Raw genomic sequence first — 25123 nt, 5'->3', positions numbered from 1 at the left:
AAAAAGTATGAAGTGAAGTAAACTAACTTTCATCACTGTAACTTAATGAACTCATTTTTCCGCTGGAACGAATTCCTTTTATTGCAATGAAAAGGCTGCAAGATTCTCAGTATAGTCCGTCTTCGTCGGACCTGAACTCATGTAATTGTTGGATGGATGGATCTATCACGTTCATACACATTTTGGAAACAAACAAAAGTAATCGAAACTGAAAGGATCAGTTCTCTCTGGACTTTCACCAGCCCCGTTGTTCCAGGCATGCAGCATCTTTCTCACGCTGCTTGGCTTCATTCCAAGCGTTCGTCAACCATACACTCAAAGCCACAAATGCCACTTCAAGTCATTATATCGATATCTTGCTCCCATCTACTTTTCTATTTATGAGACCTTCATCCGGAGAGGACACACTTGTAAATATTTTGGAACCTCGCAAATATTTTTTTTTGTAATTTGAGCAACTATTTATTTACCCAGCCATTGGTCAGTTATATAAAACATTAAAGATTCTGTAGCTGAAATACTATTAGTAATTCATTATATAAGAGCCCTTATTGTACGAAAACTATTTAAATTAATGGGCCTCCGTGACGCCACATATTATCCACCTACTCGTGTAACAAGGAGTGTCGACAAGTTGTTAGTGAAACTGTTTATGGTTATTGCTATGCATAATTATATACGTTTATATCAGTTTTGTTACCTTAAGCTTGCGTGTTGCAAACCGTTAATGAGCAGCGGTTTGTAGACGCAAATTAATTTTAAAGAATTCTCTCTACAACCAGCCTCAAGTAGAATTTCAAATCTTTGTGCATGTGTAGTGCGCTCCATTTTCCATATTATTGATCACAACTTTCTTTCTACGCAATATTTCACCATGCTACATAATTAATACTTGTTAGTTCTCTTTTCATTTTTACTTGTGCCACTACTTTCTCCATGTAACTTCTAAGTTTAAAGATGACAATTTTGAACTCTTGTCAAATTGGGACTTTTATCCACTCTCATTTAGCCCGAGTCCGAGTCCTACTTTAATTTTTGGTCAGATGACCCAACTACTTAAATACTATTACCAAGTGGTGTAAAATTTAACAACGCAGAATATGTACATCTATCTTATACTTTCCAGCGAAAGTTACCATACACATAGATCAAATAGTGTTCTTGGTCATTACCAATTTTCTCCAAAATTTCAAAATTTTTAGATCAATTTAAAAAATCAGTTTGGCTGATTTTCTGGACCACTGCCACAAAATTTCTAGAAATTTACGCGTCACAGATAGACAGACATTACGATCCGATAAGCCCCTGCTCGGGTTAAAAAGCAAGTTCCTAAATATAATGTCGCCATGCTTTTAAGCAGAAAGTTTGATCAAATTAGATAGCAGTTCTGGGATTTCGTTAACTTCACGTACATATCGTGAGGTGGTTGTGCAATTTCATTTTTAGTCGATAATGTCAAAGGGTGAACCATCATCACCAATTTATGTATAATTGCACCGTGTCTAATTACTAATATTTACCCAAGGTAGAAGAGAAATATGTGCATTTAATGAACCAAATAAGTGTCGCAAGTCTGTGAAATTCTCAAGTTTGTTGGGTTATTAGCAGGCAGATTAGTTCGGTGAAAACTGTTGAGCTAGAAGAAGGTGAAAATAACCCAGATCGAAAGTTGGTCCTCTTTATCGGTATACTTAATTTAACTTTGTACGTACGAGTTAAGGTTCACTGCAGCTACGCCGAGTCAGTTTCATGTTTTAAGTGGAAAGTTGGATGAACTTTGTTTAGCATGAAGTTCCCCTTCCCACACCAATTCAAGTGTTTGCCAACAACGGAGGACAAACAAATCAAATCAGGCGAAAAGCAGGAAATGAGAAGAAACAAGTTTCGCTAGCTTTGGTTTGGTTGGTTGGTCTATGTGCTTACATAGTTAGAATTTTGTGTTTGATTGGATTTCGAACAAATGGAATGAACGGCACAAAATTACGAGAACCAAAGCTTCCGGAGCTACTAATTCGACCCACTGATTGTTTGTAACAACGTCGTCATAAGTGATTTTATTCAACTTGGTAAAACAATTTATTCTTCTTTCAGCAACTCAACAAATCCAACTCAGCAAATTCTGCTGTGTCCGAGTTAGAATTTTAGTGAATATTAAAGTACGAGGGTAGTCCGTGTGAAAGCCTTTTTCCCGTTTGTTGGGTGCAACTTCTCGAAACTTGATAATTGAATGCTGAGTAAACATCAATAAGTTAGTACTTTTGGCTCGTCGTTAATTGTCAGAGATTTGCATATTGGCAACGAAATCAGAGTTTAACTGAAAGTTCAGCGATAAGAAAATTATTGGAGTAATTCTGGAAGGATTAACCAAACCCATTAAATTGTTTTCATAAAATGGTAGCCACGTACAGACTAGCTTTCACTTTTAAACCTAAAGACTTAAATACAAGCATTATCATTTTCATGCTTCTCCTTCACAATTTTTACGATGGTTGGGTGGATGGACTTGCACGTACGTATTTGTAGATATGGAGCAGCACTAATTATTGTTGGTGATAAAAGCAAAAGCATGTAAACTTTCGGACTTAATTACGCTAATTATGGTCTTAAGCAATTTTTGCTTTCCTTCTTCTCAGGAATTTCCTCAGTTGTTTGTGGAATGAGGTGTCACAAAATTTCATTAAAAATTCGCATCTATTAGTGTAATTCCAACAACTGATCAGCAATTACACCAATTTTAGTGGGCAATTGCATTAAGTCACGTTCTACAATTTCGTCCTAGTTTGAAAATTCAAATGGTTGGCCCAGAATAGACGAGAATGAGACTGATTTGTCGGCTGACGGCACCGACGCTCCTTTGTGGTTTCGCCACGATAATGGGCAAATAAATTCTAGCACTGAGAGATCTGGATTAGATACTCTGCCAGCCCTCCACTTGTACCACCAGCCATTTCTGTACTTCCCTCGATCTCCTCCGCCTCAACCTCCCGTTCTACTTTCTACATGTTTACTGTAACTTTCCTCTGGAGAAAGAAGAAGAAGATACACGCATAGTTGAGTCGGTTGGAGAGGAAGTGGGACACCATTCAGACTTTGCTTACAGCTTACAGAGTTGGATAGGTGCTGTTCCTCCTTTACCCGATGATCCAATCCACTCATTATGTGCTACTTGTGATGCCAAATGCCTCTTGAACCCTGAAATGTACAGCTTTCTTCCAACTACATTTGCTGCTACATAATACGTCTCAATCCGAGCGCTTGGCTCACTGGGAGGAAATTAAGTTGGAAACAACTATCACAGTTGAGAACTCGTTTCACGAGCCTAAATTTCCTCACACGTTGTACACAGGTCTAAATATGCATGGAGATTAGGTTCTACCGGAGATTTTCTTAATTATAAAAAGGCCGACTCTGCATGGGTTTTTATAATCTCGAAATCCAGAGAACCCAGAATTTATTGGATTATTTTGTAGCAAATAGAAAGGGTGAGCGGTTGGTTGGTGCGCTGTAGTTGGGTTTATAAATTCGGAGAAAGTAAAAAAAAATGTACAGCAAAATGTTGGGCGAAATGGACGTGTTCCATCTTCGTCCATGCAATGTCGACAAGTCTATTTCCGGTTTTCAACAAAACCATTGTATCAAAAGCACATATGAAGAAATGACAAAGCTGAACATATCATTCTTAACCCGACTTATGGATTATGAGGTCGTCATGAATGTCTGTCAGATTCCCGAGTTTATCATTCTCAGTGATCTGCACCACTGGTGTTTGTTTGTAAAAGCGTAAATTAAGATTTTTTTTATATTTAAAACTGCTGCATATAATGAAGATTATTAGTGACAAAGCTATTAATCTGTTGTTGGAAGTACCCTTAAACTCTGTCTCGGGCTTTCGGGGAGAGAGAGTTTTTCCTATTGTACCATGATCGATTTGAGACGGAATGAAGTCAATCTGAGGTATCCCACAATCTGAAATAACTTTTTGGATGCATCCAAATAATTTTTCTTGCTCCATCCGTCTACCAAAGTGCTCTGTCTTAGTGCTTCGTTTTCTGACGTTGATGGATCCTCAAAGGCTTTTCTGCTTGATCGTAAAATACGCTATTCTATTTCGACCTGAAAACCTCCGTTTTGTTCTTTTCAGCCGGATGATCTTAGATCACCTTTCTATATTTACAAATCTATTGGAATATAACTACAAAAAACTATGTAGTCAATTTCTATACTAAATACCCGAAAATAATTTGATTTGTCTGAAATATATCGATTGCATTATTACAACGCTATTGGTGAACCGTATTCGTGTGCACAAAGAGCCTCCCACATACAAATTATTGTTTCACTCTTTTTTCCTACAATTCACTGAACTTGCGTAAGTGGAATAAACACATTTTCTCTGTATTTTCTCCTTTTTGTGGCTCGTAGAAAATTTAACTACTATAATCAACAAGCTTGCTTGGTTGCAATTTAATGAAACTTTTTGAGCTGGTGAGAAGGACACCACCACCAGTTTGAAGTTATGATATTCTGTCGTGCGAGTCTGTCTTCTCGCTCAGACCTTTCCGTGTATAAAATAAAATAAAACAATATCAAGAAGAGACTGCCAGGTTGCAGCCTGTCACTTCTGTTTCCCCAGAGTGGAAGATATTCTCCTCGTAAATGTGCTTTTCGGATTCGTATTTCCTGCACTCCTAGGGTTTCAGTACGTGCATGCTATAAATATTTGATGACAAATGAAACAAGCTCCAGGATGATAAGACGAGGTCGAGAGTTTGACATATCCATAAATTGAGTTGGATGGAAGGGTAGTACAAATTGTAGGAATAATGGTGGCCACACTGGAATAGGAGCTTCGTCTCACAGGCTTTCAATCAAATCAGAAACCCCATCAACTGCGGTGCGGTGACAAGTGGACGTCTGAGGAGGAGAGTGTGGTGAAAATTTTGCTCTCCATTCTGTCTCATAAATAATAAAACTTGTGAAGCAAAGAAGGAATTATATCTCAAATCTATTTATATATTTTTGCGTCTGTCATTTATTTATATGTCTTGCGAGGAAATGAGAGCCACTTCAATATCGCTGCTTGAGATCTGAGCAGACACAACAAAAACAGTTTGCCATACATTTGCTGAACAATTGGTTCAGCGTGCTATAAGGTCATTTAGGCAGCAAGAACTGGTCATCGTGGAACCAACTCCTCCTCCCAAACATACGAACGAGAGGGAGAAAGTTGAATTTGGTGAAAGCAGTCTCCTCTCATCATCACTCAAGAGCACGGGCGAGCCAGTCAGTCAGGCAGCAGTCGTCGTGAGAAAGCTCACAGCACCAAGTTTCTTTCCAATATGGACTTGAATGATTCAGAACAACAAACAATCGATTCGGGTCATGAGAACACTTGGGCACTATTATGCACTCCTCTTCTACGTGGGTTTATTATTTTCTCCTTACTCACAAAAGATATTCAGGTGGTAGCCGATCCAGAGAGGGATAAAGAAAACAATCCCCGTCGTACAGCCGTGTTTCTACTCCTTTGCAATGAATTTCGCTTCTGTATTCGTATCTGGAAGACCAAATTAATTCGACTTGCACATATATATTAAAGTTTATTAATATTTAAGTGGTTTACTTTGAAAACAAAGTTGAGTACTACGTATCTATTTCATAATAATGAATGCTTATTACTTTATGTAACGTATCATATATGTAACGGTGTACTGCAAATTGCTGTAGATTATTATTTATTACTATTTGTGCGAATACTAGAATAATAAGGACTGTATCATAAAACTTTACACATTCATGACCTCTACATCATTAACAAAAAAGTATGCATGTACCTATGCACGCTCTACATATTTATATGCACGTAACAACTGTTTAGCTGTTCACAAAACAATCGCATCCTCAGAATACGCAAGTAAATCCACACCCGTCATACGTATGCATAGTCCTTCAACTATATAATTCCAATGATTTAGATTGAGTAGCACAGTAAGTGCAAACTTCTGTCATGTTCCAGCTGGCAGGACATTTATCTTCGTTATATTGCATATTATCCCATTTTTCTTTGAATCTGTTTCTACCTCGGTCTCTGTGCAAGGCTTGTCTACAATATTTTGTAGTACTTTCAAGTCGTTCGAGTTAAACAGATTACAAGAAATAAACTTGTCCACCAATTGTCACAATTGGTGAATAGTAAGTACAAAATGTTTGTGCGAGCAACACTTGAAATCTGATTGGTGAAAGGACTTTCTTTATGAAATGGACATTGTGCACCTAGAAAAATGTAGACCTCCTTCAGCCTCGCATTCCTTTTCAATATCACCGAGATCCATAAAGCGGTCGGCTGTTCCTAACCCATATGCAACCCTTGAATTGCACGAGAATAGGAGGACGCCTGTATGTAAAAGCCACACCAAAGCCATGCTGCTAAATCCAATTCGAAATCCAGAATCCTCCACTTGTGAATACACATCCATTTTGAACATAAGTATCCTCATGCTTACAAAACCGGCCTGTTTGAGGATATTGAATGGATTTATCACAATTTTTTTTCAATTCGACTTTCTCTCGACTATTTTACTTTTTCCACTGAACCGCAGCACATATGACTGCATACAATCTCTTCACATATGTATATGTAGCCACTTTAGACATGGTTATTGCCAGAATTATATTCCAGACTTTCTCGTGGAATTGCCTTTAGGATTCTTTGGCCCCTTTCCTGGTCGAACAGACAAACTTTTTGAAGCAGTGCCATCCTTCCATCATCGCCCGCTCGTGACTGCCTCGAGGGCTTTCTCCTGTTGTCAGTGGGGAGAGAAAGTGCATGTAGTTTAGTTACCTCACCGGGAAAAATCTTGGTAGTTTGTTGAATTTTATTTCACAATTTTACACCCTGATCGGCATTTCATTTATATGTAAATTAGTATTTTACATTTCTTCCGTCACTGCAGTGACCTAAGTAAATTACGATTTTGCCTCCAGCTTTTTGCGTTATAAGCGCAAATTGGGTTTCTTTCACAGCACGTTGCAAGGAGGAATGCTTTCAGTGTGTATTTCTGACTAATTGTTCCGTTGTCTTAAGCATCACACGAGACGATGACAATGAGCGTGGTGCGATTGAATGGTCGCATCGTGTAAACTTCATTTTAGAAAATAATGCTAAAGACACAAGGCTATTTTCTCTGCGCCATGCGAACATCTAATGTGACTCGATGTGAGCCAGCTCCATAATCCTCTCTTAACATCCAGTTACGAAGGACAACACTATACGATCCGTTTTATTGTATTACTGAAAATCTACCGAACTTGGAAGATTGCCCTGCTCTCCTTAAACTGGTCTGGAGATAAAATATTTTATAAAAGCACAAAGAGATGAGATTTATAGGGGAAGAATAAGAAAAGCAGTAATCTCCATCCAGACTGAAATAAGGAATACGGCATAATGGAACTTTTAATGAAAAAATTTTGGTCTCTCTCCTGCTCTCTCCTTCGCCCAACCAACAACTTGCTCGATACTACATTCGCCGGGCTTGATCTACTTCCTCGTTGAGTGAAAGAGAAAAATTTCGAGCTCATTTTACTTGCGTACAGGAGAGAGAAGGACCATGATGGGACACCACACACAGGAAAGGATGCCGTACATCCGTAATCTGCTGTACCTATATTTGGAGTAAAAACTAGTGATTATCTAAGAGGTCCTTCAATAGAGGGACGTTTTTGGGATGGTTAATGATGAAAGGAGGAAATCAGGAGAATATTGATTTTTTTAGTCACTCGATGTCAAACAAAAGGCTATTGAGCGACATCGTTAGCAGAATTTTTTATAAGTTGGTTGTAATTTTACATTATATTAAGAATGGCCTTGTGAAAGGTATATGTGCATGAAAATGGGGGACTTGCACTTTTTAACGAAATGTCTGACTATAAAAGTAATCCTTGACTTGTCATCTCAAAAGAACACAAAACTTTACTACACCGAAAAATAAATGACTTTCTTCTCTTCTTCCAGGCACAAATTAGTTGACACCTTTACGCAAGCAACCAATGAGTCATAAAAGAAAAGGAAACAAATAAAAATCACACCGACGACGATGATGTTACGATGCGTATTGACAACGGCAATCTTGATGTTGACGATGACCATCATCACTCATCCAGCCGGGGGTTGGTCACAAGATCAAGTTTCCTGGACGCCAATATATGTGGATACCGCAAGTAAGTGCATTGTTCCATCTTTATGCAAAAACTTGTCATAGTTAGTTGAAGAAAGCAATAAGTTACAGTACTAAAATAAAATAAGTAATTTAGTTATAAAATTTCTTGAAAAAAATGTGTGTGGTAGAGGTCTGAACAGTCTGAAGACGTGAGAAAATGCAAATAACTGAGACAATCTGGTGTCTCTTTATTCCAGAATCAATTTTGCAATACTTGTTTAAGCAAAATAATATCAATAAAGAAATGTCGTCTGACATTATAAACATGACAAAGACTAATGTGCAGGCCATAAATCCCACTTTTCATTTCATTCCTCCAAAGCCCAAACCGAAAGTCAGGCAAGTGACGAAGAGACAGCAGAAGCCACTCTACAGCCTTCTTAGCTTATTATTCTTGGAACGAGGGAAGACAAGACAATAATGAAATGCCATTTACTTTTCCTTGCAATATTTTCCCTGGGAGGAATTCAACTGTTTGATAAAATCGTTTTTATTTGGCAAAGGATGACTTGACAGATGCTGTAGAATTGAGCTATTATCAACGTGATAACTAAAGTTTGCCAAAGTTGTAACTGGATTGGGAATTTTTCTAGGCTAAGCAAGATTGATATATCGTCTACCGGGATAGATTAATTACATCTGACGCCTTAGATTGTTCCTCTCGTTTGTTTTTGGTCCAAAAGTCGACATTTTACTTGGTTGTTCCATATAACCCGCACTAATTCCCAACAGTGGTGAAAGGTGCAGCAGTTGGGGAAGATCACCGGCGTGCCTGTCTGCTCTTTGACAGTTGCTCGTCTATCTCAATTATCTTTTGTAACTTTCTCCAACTTTCGTGACATGCTTAAGGAAATAGACGTTTAATGTCCGCTATTGGTTAAACGCTATTGTTCACAAGCCCAAGTAATTTATAACTCAAATTCTTTCATGCACGGTCAAACTTTACAGAGGTTTAAAAATCATTCCCCTTTTCCGAAGCATACCTGTGTAAAATACTAAATTCCTTCTACATATGTATGAAAGGACACAACAAACTGTGTGTATGTATTGCTTAAATTGAACTCTATGTCAAATTGGAGTGGAAAGTTTCCATAATCTTTCAAATTATGAGGATTAATTATTTGGTGTGGAAAATGCATTTTCATGAATGGTCCGGCACAGTTGACAGTAACTAGAACTTGTACGTATCACCATATGAAGTACATAACCAGGAAAAGTAGAGAACCGTTAATGGAATTTATCATGCTCAGTCGACCCAGTTATGAATTTACGGCAATGCAGAAATCTAAACTCGGAATTGCAGGATAAAGGAAATCTGTGACATCATTTATTGATCTGATCTTCAATGAAAATGATGACAATAAACAGTGTTGCATAGATTCCTTTGATAAAAATGTTTTGCATATTCAAAATGTAAATTCTTTTTTTGTACACACGATGTCTATTTATACACATAACCTTTTACCATTGAAATATGGCAAGAGTATAAAGGTATCAAACTTTTCTTTGCAAATACATGGCCTGAATTGTGGCCCAGTTTAAAGAGTTTCAAAGACCTGTGAAACTGGATAGTGCTATAGCCCGTCATATACATTCTAAAAGTGAAAGTGGGTTAAGTTGCGGACGAAAGCTGACGTCATCACTGCCAATTCTATGTATAGATATATGTATCCTGTGACGTCATACAAAGTGACAGTCGTGCTATTGGAACACAAGGTTAACTTTAGCCGAACAGGTATCTGACATACTTTTGAAGAAAAACACTTTGATTGGTTTCCGGTCACATTCACAAAAATTATTAAATTCCTTACGGTTGAAATGATGCATTTTCTACACAAACAACTCTATTCTCTACAATTTATTATGGCATACTTTATTTATATAAGTATTTGGACCTGTCTTCCAATTTGATTCTATTGACAGAATTTTATAAGTGACGAACGATGGTGAACTAGCAGCATCGCAAAATTTTACACTTGGATAACAAACAGTACACCACCACCACCTGTACTCCCAGATATCACTTTGATATCACTTTGGGGAATCAAGTTCCCAGTGGCCTCCTAGTCCTCGATCTCTTGTACATGTGAACACTATGCACGTACCTTTCTCCTTTCATAAGACGGAGGAAACTAAGAAAAAGAAAGTGAGACTTTGTTTGAAATGTGTGCACATTTTCACCCTTTACGATATTTGTGTCTGGTCGTAAAAAAGAAATTGGCGTTGAATGAAAAAGTTTGTTATTTTAACTGTGTTGACTCACAGATCTTGAAAGAGAGGGAGAAAAAAGACGGGAGGAAGGTTGACAGTTGGGTAGCCTTCTTCAACGTTAAAATAATGTCATGTCTCATTCTTCCAAAGTGTTCATCGGTCGGTGTTATAGAGTAGTTTTGCATAATGAACCAAATGGAACTTCCTTTTTCAGATCGCCTTGATCTCTGGACCACGAGCTCGACAGGGTGTGCATGCCCGGACGGGAGGTCAAACGATTGTGCCTGTTGTGTTCAACCCGGTGGCTGTCTTTGTTCTTTCAACTCAAACAAATGTGCTCAGTGTGGTTTAGAAGACGCCTGTCAACGCTGTAAGTCCATTAATTTTCATATTATGTTTAAAGAGTTAATGAGCTGAGGAGCTCGATGTGACAATGCCCAACAAAACAAACCTGCATAAATACTATTAATCACACTTTCGGATGCATGCAATTATACTTTGGTATGAAAGTGACACATTTGCGTGGAAAGTTTTTTTCCCAATTTGTACGTTATTTAGCACACCATATTATATTAGAGCTACTCCACATATGCACCTATGTATGTACATATATATGTATTCTACGCTAATTGCTTTGTAACTTTTTACAATTCATCACTTGTGGTGGTGGGGCGTAAACTTTTCCCATTTTTTGTCTGGAAACACCTTGTGTCATTCGCATGTTTACATTATGACCTGAACCACGTCCAGCTAAAACTAATTACTGTGTACATATATAGTTATTTTAAGTATTTAAGTATAAGTGCATTTCACAATAAATCAAGTACTACGCCTTCGGTGAATGAGACTAAAAATTTGGTAAATAGACATTTATTGAATCAGATAAGGTACAGAGTCAACTCGTATTTCATAGCAGACAACACTACGACCGACTTATGTACATATTTCTTTATCATGGAATGGAAGACGTTTGATTGAATTACGTACGCTTAAAAAGATTGCAACAATATTGTGGCAGAACCAGAACTAACGCTTTCTCACGTTGAGAGTAACTAAATGTTTTACTACGTAACCGAATCCTATCTTTCACGATAGACATGCATTCTACAAAAACAGTTGAAGTTGAATGACCAACTTCACGTCGTTTATCCACCACTTCCGTATGCTTTCACTGCTATGCCTTTCGTAATGACCATCCATTCTTGAATTTGAGGTATGTCAAACACGTCGTCCTTCAATTTCTTCAATGTCGGAAAGTCTCTGAGACAATCGGGGTTGACCATCTCCTCCGCGACGGAAAAAAAATTGGCTAGGGCAAGGTCTATGAAGCACAATAACCAGAATTATAAAAAATAACCAAGGACAGTTCTGAGAGCGATAGGACTGTAAATACCTGCATAAGTCAGAGTGCTCCCTGCAATCCATTCTCCTCCAGCACACTCCAAAAGCTCTGCGAACTTTGTAAAGTACTTTGGAAAGTGGATTTCAAGCAAGTCTTTCCTCATCAGTGCCTTCTTCGCGATACTTTTCTGCAAATTAGTATGCGAAATTTTCAAGCAAGGCTTATCACCATTTGTTACATACGTTTTTCGCTGTAATTGTAACATATGGTAAACTTGTTTCGAGATAAAGTGAATATATAACTATTACTAGATTTTTATCTCACCTCATTGGCAAAGTCTCGGAAAACTATTTTTTAGGGGGAGAAATTCAAATTACTCAGGTTTTACTCATTGAATACAATAAATTATTCTTTAAATGCATAATCATTAATTTTCTATGCGTACCCGTATGGCGGACAACATCCGGAGTATTTGACTGAAAAGAGTCCTTGTATGCAACACAACCTGTCCCACGACAAGTTCACAATTTGTGTACTTCTTAACCTGGCAATTGTAATTTATACATCTTACAAATATTAACTTACAGAGTCTCAAGTCATAAATTAATTCGGTCGCTTCATCAGCACGAGCAGCCTCAATTTCAGAGGTTCCATTATATCCAAATCTTCTGGCAATGTAACGCATGCATGCGTGCACTTGAGTTAAAACTATGTCGTCTATGCACAAGATAGGAAGTTGTCCGACATGCTTGGAAAATCCTATCGTGAAAAAATAAATAGATTTTTTAGTTTTCAGAAGCTCACAGAATATTACACATACTTACTTTTTTTCTGTTCACTCCATTCATCTAGAGGAATTCTCTCATCTTCAAAAGTTTGTCCAGAAATTTGAAACATCCATCTGCCAAAATATTTTATTAATTACGACATTTCCGCTATTTTTGTAAAAGCGACTTTTACCTTATTGGCTCAGCGAGACCTATTAAAACAATTTTTATAATAAACTGAGACATTTCTACTGTGAAAAATAACACTAAATAATAGTAATACGAGAATCAGTACCTCTAATGTCAAAGTAAGTTAGCTTGTATGTTGGCATTTTATCTTCTGAGTTTATCCTTTCAGAACACAGAAATATTTTGACGTTGTTTAAATCTGTGTTTTGGTAATATTGTGTGCACTCTTTTGTGTATATATGTATGTAAAGTGTAGAATTGATGCTCTCACTTCAAGTCAGTGAAAAAAGAACGAGAATAATGGCACGTTTATATACTTTTGGCTCAAACGGGTCTTGCGAAATACTTGCATGTCATGACAGAAGAAAGCCAGGAGAAACAATAAGAATGATTGCTTTCATTGACTTGAGAAACAAGTACACACAGGCAGCGTTTGTGCAATTTTGCAATACGAATGTCTGGACAAATACTAGGATGATGTATGTGTATCAATCGTATAGCATACGTTGAATGTTACTTTGTATATGTATTGTTTATCATTTTTTGTAGGACGTTATTGCGTCAAAATAAGCACAGGCTAGTTGGTACATAATTTCTTTTGCATGTATTTTCCGTAATCATAAATGTAAATGTTAATATTCGAGTGAAAACATTGCACTTTCTTCCAGTGTTTTGTCAGATGTGTATCTGCACACGCAATAAATTGCGATTGACTCCTACTTACTGTGTACCAATAAGCTCTCAACTCAATGCAATGCCCTTCCATGTGTATGTGTACATACGCATCATGTGGGTCAACCGGCTGACCTTCATGTTTAGTCAATCATTACATAATTCAATAATAGGTGAAAGTTCCCATGATTCTCCAATGATCCAGAACATGCATAATTGATATTTTTAAGGGTGAAAGTATCTTGAAAATTATGCAATTTACTTTAGATAATTACATGTGTCTGTATATAAAAGCTAGGAAGATTAGAGAGGTTTACATGAATGTCAAGAATCAACGATCTTTCAACAAATATCGAATTTTATACTTGCATTTAGTGTTAAAGTTCTAAACTGCAGCACTGGAAAAAATGTTAGAAGTTAAATCTTTTACATTCGCGACGTCATCTGCAGACTTTATGATAATAAAAATCCTAATTTTTACTAATCCAATCCACCAATGCCGATCTAGAAAAGAGATTTTGTAGTAGCGACATTGATGGCTAAACCTGGCAGTTGAAAACAAGCTAAGTAGCAACTAGAACTATCAAATTTCATATGTAAGTACATTTCACCATTGCTGAGTTAGAAGGGTGACCACATTCACTTTCTCCAAGTGACTCGCTCGGTGCAATTCACTCACTCACTTACTCAATACGTAGAACTAAATGTATATCCATCAAGTTTTACTTTTGAAATCCTCCAGTGTCATATCATATCCCGTTTAATGTAGCGACGACGTGGCTCTGCTGGTCTTAAATCAGGAGAGCAGCGTGGGTTCAACTTGAGCGTGAATTGCTACTTCCTTCCAGCGCATCAGAGAGTGGGGGCTTATATATTTATATATTGGCAGAGACAGGAAAGCCGAAAAAGCCCTAGATATGCCTTGGCTAAAGTTAAGCCGTATAGTTCATGGTTCACACTCAATCAGGAAAAGTGAGTCTCGCTCAGGGTGTGATGTCGACTATGTCCGTGTCAAATGCAACGCCTTCACGTTATGCCTATCTCACAACTTTCAATTTTAGGGGAATAAGGTTCTAGGGCCCATGTAACAAAATTGAGTCCCCACTTTCTTCCTTTTCGGATGTAATATCATATACCTAAATCATATATTTATATAGTTCTAAAATTGAATGATGCACGTGGGACAAAAGTTACTTATAGGCTAGAATTTAGAAAAAGGAGCAAATGTCTTTTTCTTTTACTATCCTATTTTAGTTTGTTATTAAAGAGAATGTGTTTAACACGTATACAGTTTTATACGATCGATATTCTAATTTTAAATGATATTTTTAACTGTTGCAGTTTGTAACGTTTCTATTTCTTCACGATCTGTTGCGGCTCGTTCGGGATTGTCTTGGGTGCAAATAAAATCTCCCGAACTGGAGGGATTGACTTCATGCTGGTGGAGACTGCACAGTGCTCCAGGACAAAGGATAGGTAAAATAAAGAGAATAAAAACTTTGGTAAAAATCCAACTAATGATATTTATTTATAGAAGTTCAGATTCACCGTATGGTTTCCATCGGCCACTTTAATAATAATACGCTTACGTAAGTAAAGTTATTCTCATGCATGTGTGTTATGAATACGTATGTAGTTTACTTTGCGAAAGCACGAAGATGGTATTAGCATCTGTCATTTAATCTGCCGTTATGGTGGTCTTGGAATGAAATCTGAAATCTGATTCAAATCGGAGTTATCATGTTTGCTCAGGCTGGGGTTGTTATTACAGCATAAGTTATGCTTATCATCCTGCCACTTTTGTACAAATATGCCTTCAGATTTCAGCATTTATTGTGCCCACATATATTTAATCTGTATATGTGCCTTTTTCACTTACGTATTTCAGATGCCTTGGAGGTTGGTTACAATTTTCAAACGGGGAAATATATTCTCCTACGAGACAAGCAATACAAATGTGTGCTCAAAATTCGAGATTCTCTCCTCCTGTCGTTTTCTTTGGGGATCAGGGCACAGCCACTTTATTAGTGAGGTGAGTCCACACTTTAAATTCGCATTGTGCTATATTTAGAAGTAAATATGTGTGTATGTGATGCAGGTTTTATATGATGATTTATTTAATCCGAGTTTAAATTCAATTTTAAGCAAAGTCTCAAAGTCTGACCAAATCATTTTCTGCATCGTGTACAATAGGACGCAAGAGTGGCATTAGGGGTGACACGGCTCATGAGCTTTCTCCAAAAATCTTAGCAGACTCAGTTAACTTTGTGAACTTTGAGTAAAAGTTCACTCAGATGGGGGGCAGCTAAGTAAGCATTATATTGACAAAGTTGGGATATACTTAAGTAGGCTGCTGGGGATGGATACACTGACAAAAATTGTTCAGTACTATTTAAGCCAAAACAGTTAAGTAGTAGTGGCAAGGAGAGAAATACACATATATCTTCGTGCCCAAGTTTTGTCTGCAAGAAAAAAAGTTGGTTCCTTTCCATCCGAAAGTAGAGTAAAGTATCTGTATCTTTTAACGAGTGAAAGTACCGGCTCTGGTCTAGCTCCTTATACTCATATGTACGTACGTATGTATGTAGGCGTACTTTCGTTCATTCGGACTCATAATGAGCAATAACAGAAACGTAATATAAAGCTCTCCGGGGTGTACCAAACACGAAAAAGACTTTATGCAGTAATGTTACGAGTGTCCGTTTAATTATTACGCCAAGAATCTAATGACCATCCCAGCTCTCATAATATCGAAACAAAAGTACAACCTGCTAGAATACGTAATAATATTTCTTTCCTTCGTACAAACACGTATCGGGCGTTATGTATGAGAAGAATAATTAAGTTTAACAATCAAATTAACGAAAGTTAAACAAGAATTATACAACAGTTTTAGGTGAATATGTCCAATCCTACCAGTTGTATTTGTAGAGTTGAGACTTTTTTGTTAGGTATTATGACAGCATGTCCGCTTGAGAAAGTTAGTTAATTGTATAGTTTTACATTCTTAAACACATAAATATATATGTCACATAAAAGGACGGCCATAGTTTCAAAACTTTGGCAAAAATTTCAACCTGAGAGAAAAACAAGTTTTCAACGAAACGGAGTAATTTGCATAATTTTTCTCGAATTACTAAATTCCATCTTTAGATTGATAGTATGCAGGCCGAGAAAAGACTTAGACCTCAAGATTTACCAGGGAGCTGAGAAAATAAGTTGTTAAGATTTAAATTGTCCTGTCAGTTACCGTTATGCTAATCGACCATTTTGTAAGAGAGGGAGAGGAAGAATTTAGATGAGAACAAAGATGGGTATAAAAATTCAAATTCACAAAGGTAGATGTGCGTCCATTAGCTCACATTCTCTAAGTAAGGATTCTCTTGCAGTAAAGATGAAGTCGTAAAATTTTAGAATTATATGCTTTTTGAGCATATGGTTGGTAAATCGACATGGATATCGAAATTTTACGTATGTCCTCCCATCATTTCTCTCCATAGAACTGAATCTAAGACGACGAGGTCTTCGCTGTTGGCATATGTCAGTTTCTCGTCGGCTGATGACTTGGTGCTTGGGTTTGCAAGAAAGGGTGGTCGACTTCGTCCTCATTCAGGTATGTGCCAATTTATACTTGGGATTTATATATGCAAATTAATTATCTCATTCGTGAGATGAGAAACGCGATTCTTTGATTTTTACTCGTAATTTCCCTTTAAACGAATCTTCGTAGGCTCACACATAATGATGCTATCATATAAATTGATAAACTAGTGTGCACCTTCGTTCATTGAACGGCGTAGAAAGTTACTTGTTTTGAAAATATTGATAAATACCGTTATAAAAAAAATGACGTTCAAGCATTTCAACAATGGAAAAGGTTGTATACTCGAAATTCTATGCAACGTCTATTAAATTTGTATTGTGCTAAAACTTATATACTCTGCTCTTGACACACAGCTTGCGATTGGACTTACGACAACTGCTTCAATAGCGAGTGTGTCGTAGCGTCGCCAGGATATCCAGGTCTATTTCCTCCACATCGTAAATGCCGATTTTTCCTCAATGCAAATTTTACCACGGATAAAATACAAATCCACTTTACTGCCATAAGCTTCCCACCTAAACCGTGAGTAGCTTTTACAATATTTTATGTATAAGCTAAGCATTTGTTCCATGCATGCATACATTTTGTACAATACATGCATACATGTATAACGCACATAGTCGTATAATGTTGTTTACGGCTTCTAAGATTCAAAACTATTTTTTTGTACATTATTTGGTGAATAAGAACAGATAAATTTTTTGAAGCTGCAGTGGGTCACTGTGCATGTCATAAGAACCTAGCTTGCCAACAAAGTTCTTTTCGTAAAGATAATGAGTCTTGATAAAAGTCACAAAGGTTCAAACTACGTAGTCAGACTGACTTGGCCCTGTTTCATCTTTAGCCTATGTTCAACCCATCATGTGGCAATTTGGAAAAGAAACGTGTCCAGTTGGGGAAGTCCATGGAAAACTTTGTGTCAGGAGACCGACAAAATATCTTTGGAGATTGATGGTGGTTCCGCTGTTATCGAATTTCGATCAGGCGCTACAGTTTCCCCTTATCTCTACACCGGCTTCCGAGCTACCGTTCAATTCATCCACACTGGTGCCCTCGTCCCAACCACGGAACCATCTCATTCCCTCGTTCAGAACCCAAAATCTGAAACTGGTCGAGTTGCATCGCCTGGAGGCAAAGCACGGAGACCACTATCACAGCATCAAGGTCATCCCGCAGTTTCAAGAAAGACGGTTCACCTACCAATAACTCCAAGTAGTAATAATTATGGCGACGACGATGACGACGAAGAGGATGACGACGATGATGATGACGAAGATGAAGAATATTCAGGCCCCGTCATGGGTTCCCCAAGAGCACCTTATGGTACTTGGTATTTCATTGAAATGTGGGTTTGGTGGGTAGTCTTATGCATAAACCTTGTTCTTTTCAGATGCCAACGGTGTTCATCAAATAACTTGTGGCCACACTTTCGACGGAAGCTCCACGCGAGGAACTGTTTTCCGTCTTTTGATCCCAAAAGACTTGAGACAAAGCTTTGTCCATCAAACTTTACCATCAGAACTTCACGCTTCTCACACTGTGCCCAACAAGCCCTCCCTTGCCGGATTTGTCAAATGTCAATTGGAATTTAGAGGAAAGGTTGCAGATGTTGTGCAGCTCGCAATATTCAACTACAGGCTCAGGTAGGACGGAAAGACAGATAAAGAAGGAAGAAACTGTCATGTTGCGAAATGCCGTATCTTATTTTATCATCCACAGAGGATCAAGCTGCTCGTCATATATGGAAGTGTATGATATGGCGGAAGTTGTAGAAGAAGTGACGAATCAGACGGACCACCACCGTCTTCTGGGAGACAAATTATGTGGCCCATCTGGAAACGAAGTGAAGGTAAATTTTAAGTGAAATTTGATTAATGAAGGCGAACATTTATTTGTTAAATTCATCTAAAAAAATACGAGTACATGACATAGATCAAAACATTTAAACAACAAAGTTGATAACAACCTTCTGATCCTGACCTTTCTCCAACTGACTACCCTCACTAATGACCAGATTAGTTTCAAACAAAAAAGCATAAATACATTTGAGATCAACGACATTAATAGCACAATCAAAATGATTCATTTGTTTATGAACTCCCTTCACTAGAGCACCCTTGTAGGTCTGTCCAACCATTTCTCCAATCTTTATAGCAGAGTGAGCAAGTGTTTCATAGTTATTGGCAGCTTTTTCCATTTTGAGAAATTCTTCTTCTTCTTTTGGGCTGAATTTACTCCGTTTTGTGACACTCTTGATATTTTCCAGCAACGTTGGGATAGGACTTTGGAAAATAGGCATGTCTTCATCCTCTTCAAAGTGGTTCATCCCAGTTTCTGCCTTCATTTTATCATGGTATGGGGATTTAGCCCCAGACACAAGTAGACTGATTTGGTTTTGCACACCCGTGTAAAATTCTGCTTCATCATTACGTCCAAGATAGACGTAAGGGAGAGAACGATTGATTTCTCCTGACACGCCTGGGGGATTGGTCGACACGTGGGCAAGTTCTTCTCCTTTGTTAAATGTCACCCAGTTTTCGTTTAAAAATGATCTCACCCAGGGCAGGTCAGCAGCACGAAATAGTATTCGTGAGTTGAGCAGAGAAGCACCTCCCTTTATCATCACCAACAATGAGACTGCCAACTGTAATTACACAGATATAAGTTCTAAATACTGACCGACTGTATTAATTATTTGTAAAATGCTCACAAATGCAGAATCGTGGACTTTGTTATTGTCGTTTTGATACGGCCAGCGCCCAATTATACGGAAAAAAGTCTCCTCCTTATCCTTCCTCTTCTTTACAACATAGTCATAGAGCTGGATGCTCTGATTTTGTATTCCTGACCCCCCAATAGTTTCTTTTCCTCCCCATTTTTTCATAATTCCGCATTCATCCAACTTCTGCCTTATCTCACTATTAGTGTAAGGGGTGGCTGTGGCGTAAGGAGCTAGTAATGCCAGGATAGGGGGAGTAGTTCTCATGTCCTGAAGTAACAGGACTTCTCTCGGAGCATGAGTCTCGCAAAACTTTCCAACCTACACATTAATCAAACATGTATTACTTCTTCATAACTAAGATTGATTATATTTATTTATCAATGTATAAGTACCCGACAAACAGTAATGCAAGTAGTGATGCTACATTTTTGTGTTCGTCCGGCCCACCCCTTGAACTTCCAATCGTTTCCAACTTTCTCCATCTTGACCACTTGCAACAGACCACCAACCGTTTGCATCGCCACCTTGTTCTTGTTGTAAAATACGTGGAGGGGGGTATATTTGTCCATGTCCGTTTTTGATTTCTTGACATGATTAGTCCAACCATTAACTAATTGTTTTTGTTCGTCCGATCCCCAAAAAGTTGTAATCTCGCCCTGGTATCCACTATTCTCCATCATCCCTTGTAGTACGGCTTTGATGATAGAGTCCGGTTTAGCTCCTTTCGATTCTGATGATGGTGACGGTGTCGGCTCATCTTCAATTGCTAAAACTAAAAAATACCACATTATTATCATCATGGTGTAAATCACAATAAGTTTAAAACTCACCATTCAGTTCAACTTACTGCCCTTCCGCATTGTGCGCGACGACTTTAAAGGGACCATTTGCAGGCACATCAACAATAATCTTGACACGTTTCATTGGAATTGAATTTTCCTATGAAAACCAACATTTTATTACTCATCAACAACATTTAAATAGATTGAGTCTTACCTGATCATTATCTACGGGGTTATCCATCGCTCTTTCTTTTTTATTACAAAAGTATTATTTTTATGCACGGGGGTGAGAGAAACCGGCTGGATGACTGACAAACTTTAAACGAACTGGACTTGACTTTCTCTTCCCAAATGGCTTGGGGCAGGATGATACTAATTTTTTGTTTATCTTTCTAGCGATTTACATCGTCACACAGTCGAATGGCTCTAGTCACCTTAGTTCTTCCTTTTGAGGACACAGTTGCAGCAGAATATATTGATGGTGCTTTCCGGTTTCATGACGGTATACAAGTCCACAAAATTCAGTTTGTATCATGATATTCCTCTTATTTATGATGTAGAGTATGAAAATTTGTACCTATACCACGACACGCTAGATATTTATTTGTCGCATTGTACATAAATATAATTACTGCACAAAGTTCTACATATGCATCTCTACATGTGAGTGACATTTGTGTGTTTTCATAGAATCCATCGAAGGGACTGTGAAGCCAATGACAAAGTCTAGCTGTGAGGTGGTTTATTACGGCGTCACCACAAGTCCGCCCACCGGTTCAATTTTAGGCCCCCCTCATTCCCCACTTTTTCGCTTATCCACATTTCCCTTGGTTTGTACCTATTCATTCCTTCCTGGAGGAAACCAGACTGTGTCGCTCACTCTCACGAGGGCCGGACAGGAAACATCGTCGGCTGCCATTCCTGGGTCCAAAGTGTATTGTCGCAGCTTCTGTGGAACGTCTGGATGTCTTTGTGACTCTAAATATGCAGCTTTGACGAAAATCGACCATCTTTTAATTTTGGCAGGATCTACACCCATAAGCTGTCTTTGTGGCTATATTAGCGAAGTGAGTTATCTTTTACATATTTTCAATTTCAACTCTTGCATTCTTATTAGAATTATATTATGATTGCCTGGGTAAGTATTTTCTAGTGAGTATGTAATTTCGCCCCTAGTCCATTCATTTATGTCCCATTCTCTGGGTTTTATGACTTCCTCCTTCCTCCTCCTGCCTATTTCCAACATATAATTTAACCCGAGAGAGTAACGGTTCATATGTGACACGTATGTAAATTTATGTGTATATGCAGCACGTAGACCGTTATAATTTCCCTGCAAGCCATTCTATACATTATGTCATGCAGGATTGCATCATGCTTGGAGGAAAAGTGTCTTTCACAATGACGCCCACAAAAGGCTCTCCTTTCATCGCCGAGAAGCCAATAAGACTCCAGTGAATTCAGACTTTGGCGTAATTACATGCTATTCATCCCATTTGTTGAAATAGAGAAAGAGTGGCCGATTTGTGCCTGTTTTGATAAATGGGCCACACTCTTAGCATCTTAATGACTGCTTAAAGTCTACCTGCCCTCGTTACACAAGGTTCTAAATTCGATGACATTTTTTTTTATCTTTTATACAGAATTTTTCTAAAAGTCTCAACTTCAGTCCTTTATTTTTGCAAGATTACGTACTTCCAACTGTTCGAAAAATGATCCCCTGAAAGTCATATTTGCAATCCAATTACTCACATGATGCTTCAATTCAGGCTGAAAATTATATGAGCTATTTTTATGATTGGGCTTCTGCTTTCTTTAGTTTTTCATGTAAATTGGCATGAATTCAAGTATCCAGAATACATATATGTATATTCAATTGGTACAAAATGTTATGCTGCTCATAGATAAATAAATTTAAATATTCTGTAAATTCGACCACACGACACGACCATATTGTTGCGGTTCGGAAAATTCGTTATGATTCAAAATATTTGCGGGCTTCTGCCAAACTTTGGACATACTTTGTATCCTTAAAAGCTCTCTGTCGAAATTCTTTGTAGAAACCACAGACATTTCTCTTGGTGCAGATACTTGACGAACGAGCATACATTTTATAACTACCACTCCGCCTTCTGCAAACTTTGTCAACTTTTATAATTCATTCATTAGCCAGGATTTGCTCTAGGTGTTGAGTCTACGTTCATTTATATGACTGACTTTCTCTGTCTCTTTGCAAAGGTGAAAGTAGTGTGTGTGCATGTGGAGATAGACTTGATAATGCTGAGGGCGAACTTGCTTGACTTTCACTGCATGAATTTATTCCCATTTGTCCCACGGCACAGCTTGAATAATGTAGTGGTAGTGATATGAACATTCAGAATGCCACCCATACATATCCATCCATCTCTGTAAGCTTAATCCCAGCGGATTACAATTTCCTCACAGTCGGGTAGACAAAACGCCATCCGTGACTAATTTTCGCCTTTGTACTTTGACTTCTGGGTGAAATTTGCACATCTGACTGACTATTAGCTTGAAACCAAATTGCATCATATCGTGGAGTAGATTTGATATGTATGTACATCCCTTTGGCTGTATATCCAGCTCTCAAAACGAACTTCATCAAAATTAATGTCACAACTAACCTCATGGGTTTGTCAGGCTTAATAGCGTGTAATTGACTGGCTTGACTTGAATTTTTACTTCAAAGTGCTTCTAGATATGCATGACATCAAGTTGCACAGAATTATATGATAAATATGCATAGGAACGAGTTTCTTGTGTATATACATAAATGTGTATGTGTCCGACTTGCACGTGGTGTTGACAAATGTTCTCTTCATGTGGGTGTATTTAGGACGCCCTGCCAATGACGTTTGAATCTCAGAGTGCCATCACCCTTGTCTATCATGCGACGCAAGTAGGGACCGATTTCAGCTATGCGGCCTCTTTCACATTTAGAAGGAAAATCCTTTGCGCCAATTTTTCCATCTCACCTCCATCCGGTAAGATAGCCAAAAGGCACGATTTACTCACAACCACATCTTTAAAGTATAAATATATCCAGAGTGTCTGGGTTGAAATTCTTAAGCTTTCTAATCCCAAACTCTGGAATTCAATGAGACGATTCGTTGATAAATTTGGCTTTGAGCAGTTTATCAACCGAATTAGTTTTATCAGTCGCGACTGATTATAAATATATACGATATTTAAATGAGTGTTCTATTGCATTATAATAGGTTCGAAACGCTGGAGGGAAGCCTTGGGCCCGGGTGTCACATCATTCTTCCAGCCTTCTAGGGAATTTCAGCAATACACGTACTTTCACTGCACCTGGGTCGTCACAATTCCTCAACGATATAATCTCACTATTGACTTTGTCTCTGAAGAAAACGGTATGTATACACGTAGTTCCTTAATCATGCTCTATCTTTAAACGCTCTGCAATTCCAGTGAAATCAATTATGATTATTACAAATGTAAAATTAAGTATAGTTGGCTTCCCAATGATATTGATTTCACGCTTCTTCAGAAATAATTTAATTCAACAATTTAATCTCGCGTTTACAGAAAAAGACTGCAATGTATGGAATCTGACTCTCTGGGCCGGAAACGAGGAATCTGCCAAGGAAGACTATAGAAATGTAATCGGGATGTTTTGTCCACGGTCCGGAAGACAGGAAGTTAAAGTTCCTGAAGACATGATGGAGGCTCATATTAGGTAAATCCACAGAATCATTTAATTTGTACTAACTTTTATTAAGTTGTTGGATTTTCAACTAGTGATTTTTTAATATTTTCCGTTTGGCCCCTCAGATTAGTTGGAGTCAGCTTAAGGCCTCCACAGTTCGAAATTAGGTGGAAATATACAGATATTTTATTGCCTGATTTAAACGAAAACACAAGTTCCAAAGGAAATCATATACAAAACTTTAAGCCAAGTGATATTCTTGTACTTTTAAATGTGGTTCTCATAATATGTTCAAGCATAGTTTCATTTTGTATAGTTTCTTGATCATTTCAATAAAGGGATAACATAGTACACACACTTTGAACTGTAAAGTTAGAGCTTATCTGCAAGTGTCGGATGAGTACATAAATTAGATGGCTAATTAAGACCCAAATCAATATTGATGGTAATATCTGACTACAATGCTGAAAATAATAAAGAATCCAAAGTACATATAACCGATAATTTTGTTTCTTAACTATTTATTGTCTTCTTCTTTGTTCTATATTTGCGACGTCAAACTAGCTGTCAAAGAAAGTTAATTAGCATTGTTGACACGACGACAGGATAAAATCATAAAATGCATGCATGCATATAACCTCGACTTCCTTAGTGCTATTCATCACTAAACGAATATTCTGTATTCTATGTTCCAGAGAATATTAATTGAACTTTCACCTCATTAAAGTTCCGATGTGTGGGCCGGACCTCCTTTGAGCTCGTCAATCAAAATCATCAGTCTGACAAATAAGACTGCATGCAGCCCGAGCCCGTCGTTTCCCTTTTTCCTGTTTTCTTTTGAAACCCAGTGAGGGTCACTTTCGAGCACCCCACCAATAAATATTTTAGAGAAGTGGCATGGTTATTGTGGATCAATTTTTCTAAATG

The 25123-nt window shown here is 37.8% G+C and overlaps 3 protein-coding genes across 3 annotated transcripts in view; 1 reads left to right on the top strand and 2 right to left on the bottom strand.

Annotated features, from left to right (window-relative positions):
* The window catches only part of LOC110843430, a 29623-nt gene extending 4923 nt beyond the window's left edge, over positions 1-24700 (top strand). Inside the window, exons 2-17 of the mRNA XM_035848567.1 lie at positions 8012-8217; positions 10642-10797; positions 14739-14873; positions 14932-14986; positions 15286-15429; positions 16898-17010; positions 17355-17523; positions 17846-18324; positions 18392-18644; positions 18721-18850; positions 20902-21007; positions 21196-21572; positions 23363-23510; positions 23745-23900; positions 24076-24226; positions 24322-24700. Of these exons, the coding sequence (XP_035704460.1) occupies positions 8094-8217; positions 10642-10797; positions 14739-14873; positions 14932-14986; positions 15286-15429; positions 16898-17010; positions 17355-17523; positions 17846-18324; positions 18392-18644; positions 18721-18850; positions 20902-21007; positions 21196-21572; positions 23363-23510; positions 23745-23900; positions 24076-24226; positions 24322-24520 (2895 nt within the window). The 5' untranslated portion in view covers positions 8012-8093 and the 3' untranslated portion in view covers positions 24521-24700. The remainder of the gene's footprint in view (positions 1-8011; positions 8218-10641; positions 10798-14738; positions 14874-14931; positions 14987-15285; positions 15430-16897; positions 17011-17354; positions 17524-17845; positions 18325-18391; positions 18645-18720; positions 18851-20901; positions 21008-21195; positions 21573-23362; positions 23511-23744; positions 23901-24075; positions 24227-24321) is intronic.
* LOC110844962 (glutathione S-transferase 3) lies at positions 11282-13022 on the bottom strand. The gene is made up of 8 exons (XM_022091303.2): positions 12832-13022; positions 12730-12748; positions 12594-12670; positions 12355-12528; positions 12215-12274; positions 12094-12116; positions 11821-11956; positions 11282-11748 (listed from the first exon to the last, which is right to left on the bottom strand). The coding sequence occupies exons 1-8, from the start codon at positions 12866-12868 to the stop codon at positions 11573-11575; spliced, it is 702 nt and encodes a 233-aa protein (XP_021946995.1). The 5' UTR covers positions 12869-13022; the 3' UTR covers positions 11282-11572.
* LOC110844339 lies at positions 18867-20867 on the bottom strand. Its single transcript, XM_022090516.2, has 5 exons — positions 20720-20867; positions 20554-20662; positions 20116-20495; positions 19712-20041; positions 18867-19645 (listed from the first exon to the last, which is right to left on the bottom strand). The coding sequence occupies exons 3-5, from the start codon at positions 20401-20403 to the stop codon at positions 18944-18946; spliced, it is 1320 nt and encodes a 439-aa protein (XP_021946208.1). The 5' UTR covers positions 20404-20495; positions 20554-20662; positions 20720-20867; the 3' UTR covers positions 18867-18943.
* Positions 24701-25123: the final 423 nt, after the last annotated feature.

The sequence above is a fragment of the Folsomia candida genome, unplaced genomic scaffold, assembly GCF_002217175.1.
Source record: "Folsomia candida strain VU population unplaced genomic scaffold, ASM221717v1 Fcan01_Sc002, whole genome shotgun sequence".
NCBI lineage: Eukaryota > Metazoa > Arthropoda > Collembola > Entomobryomorpha > Isotomidae > Folsomia > Folsomia candida.
Note: the sequence above shows the minus strand (reverse complement) of the source record. Positions and strands in the feature narration are given on the sequence as shown.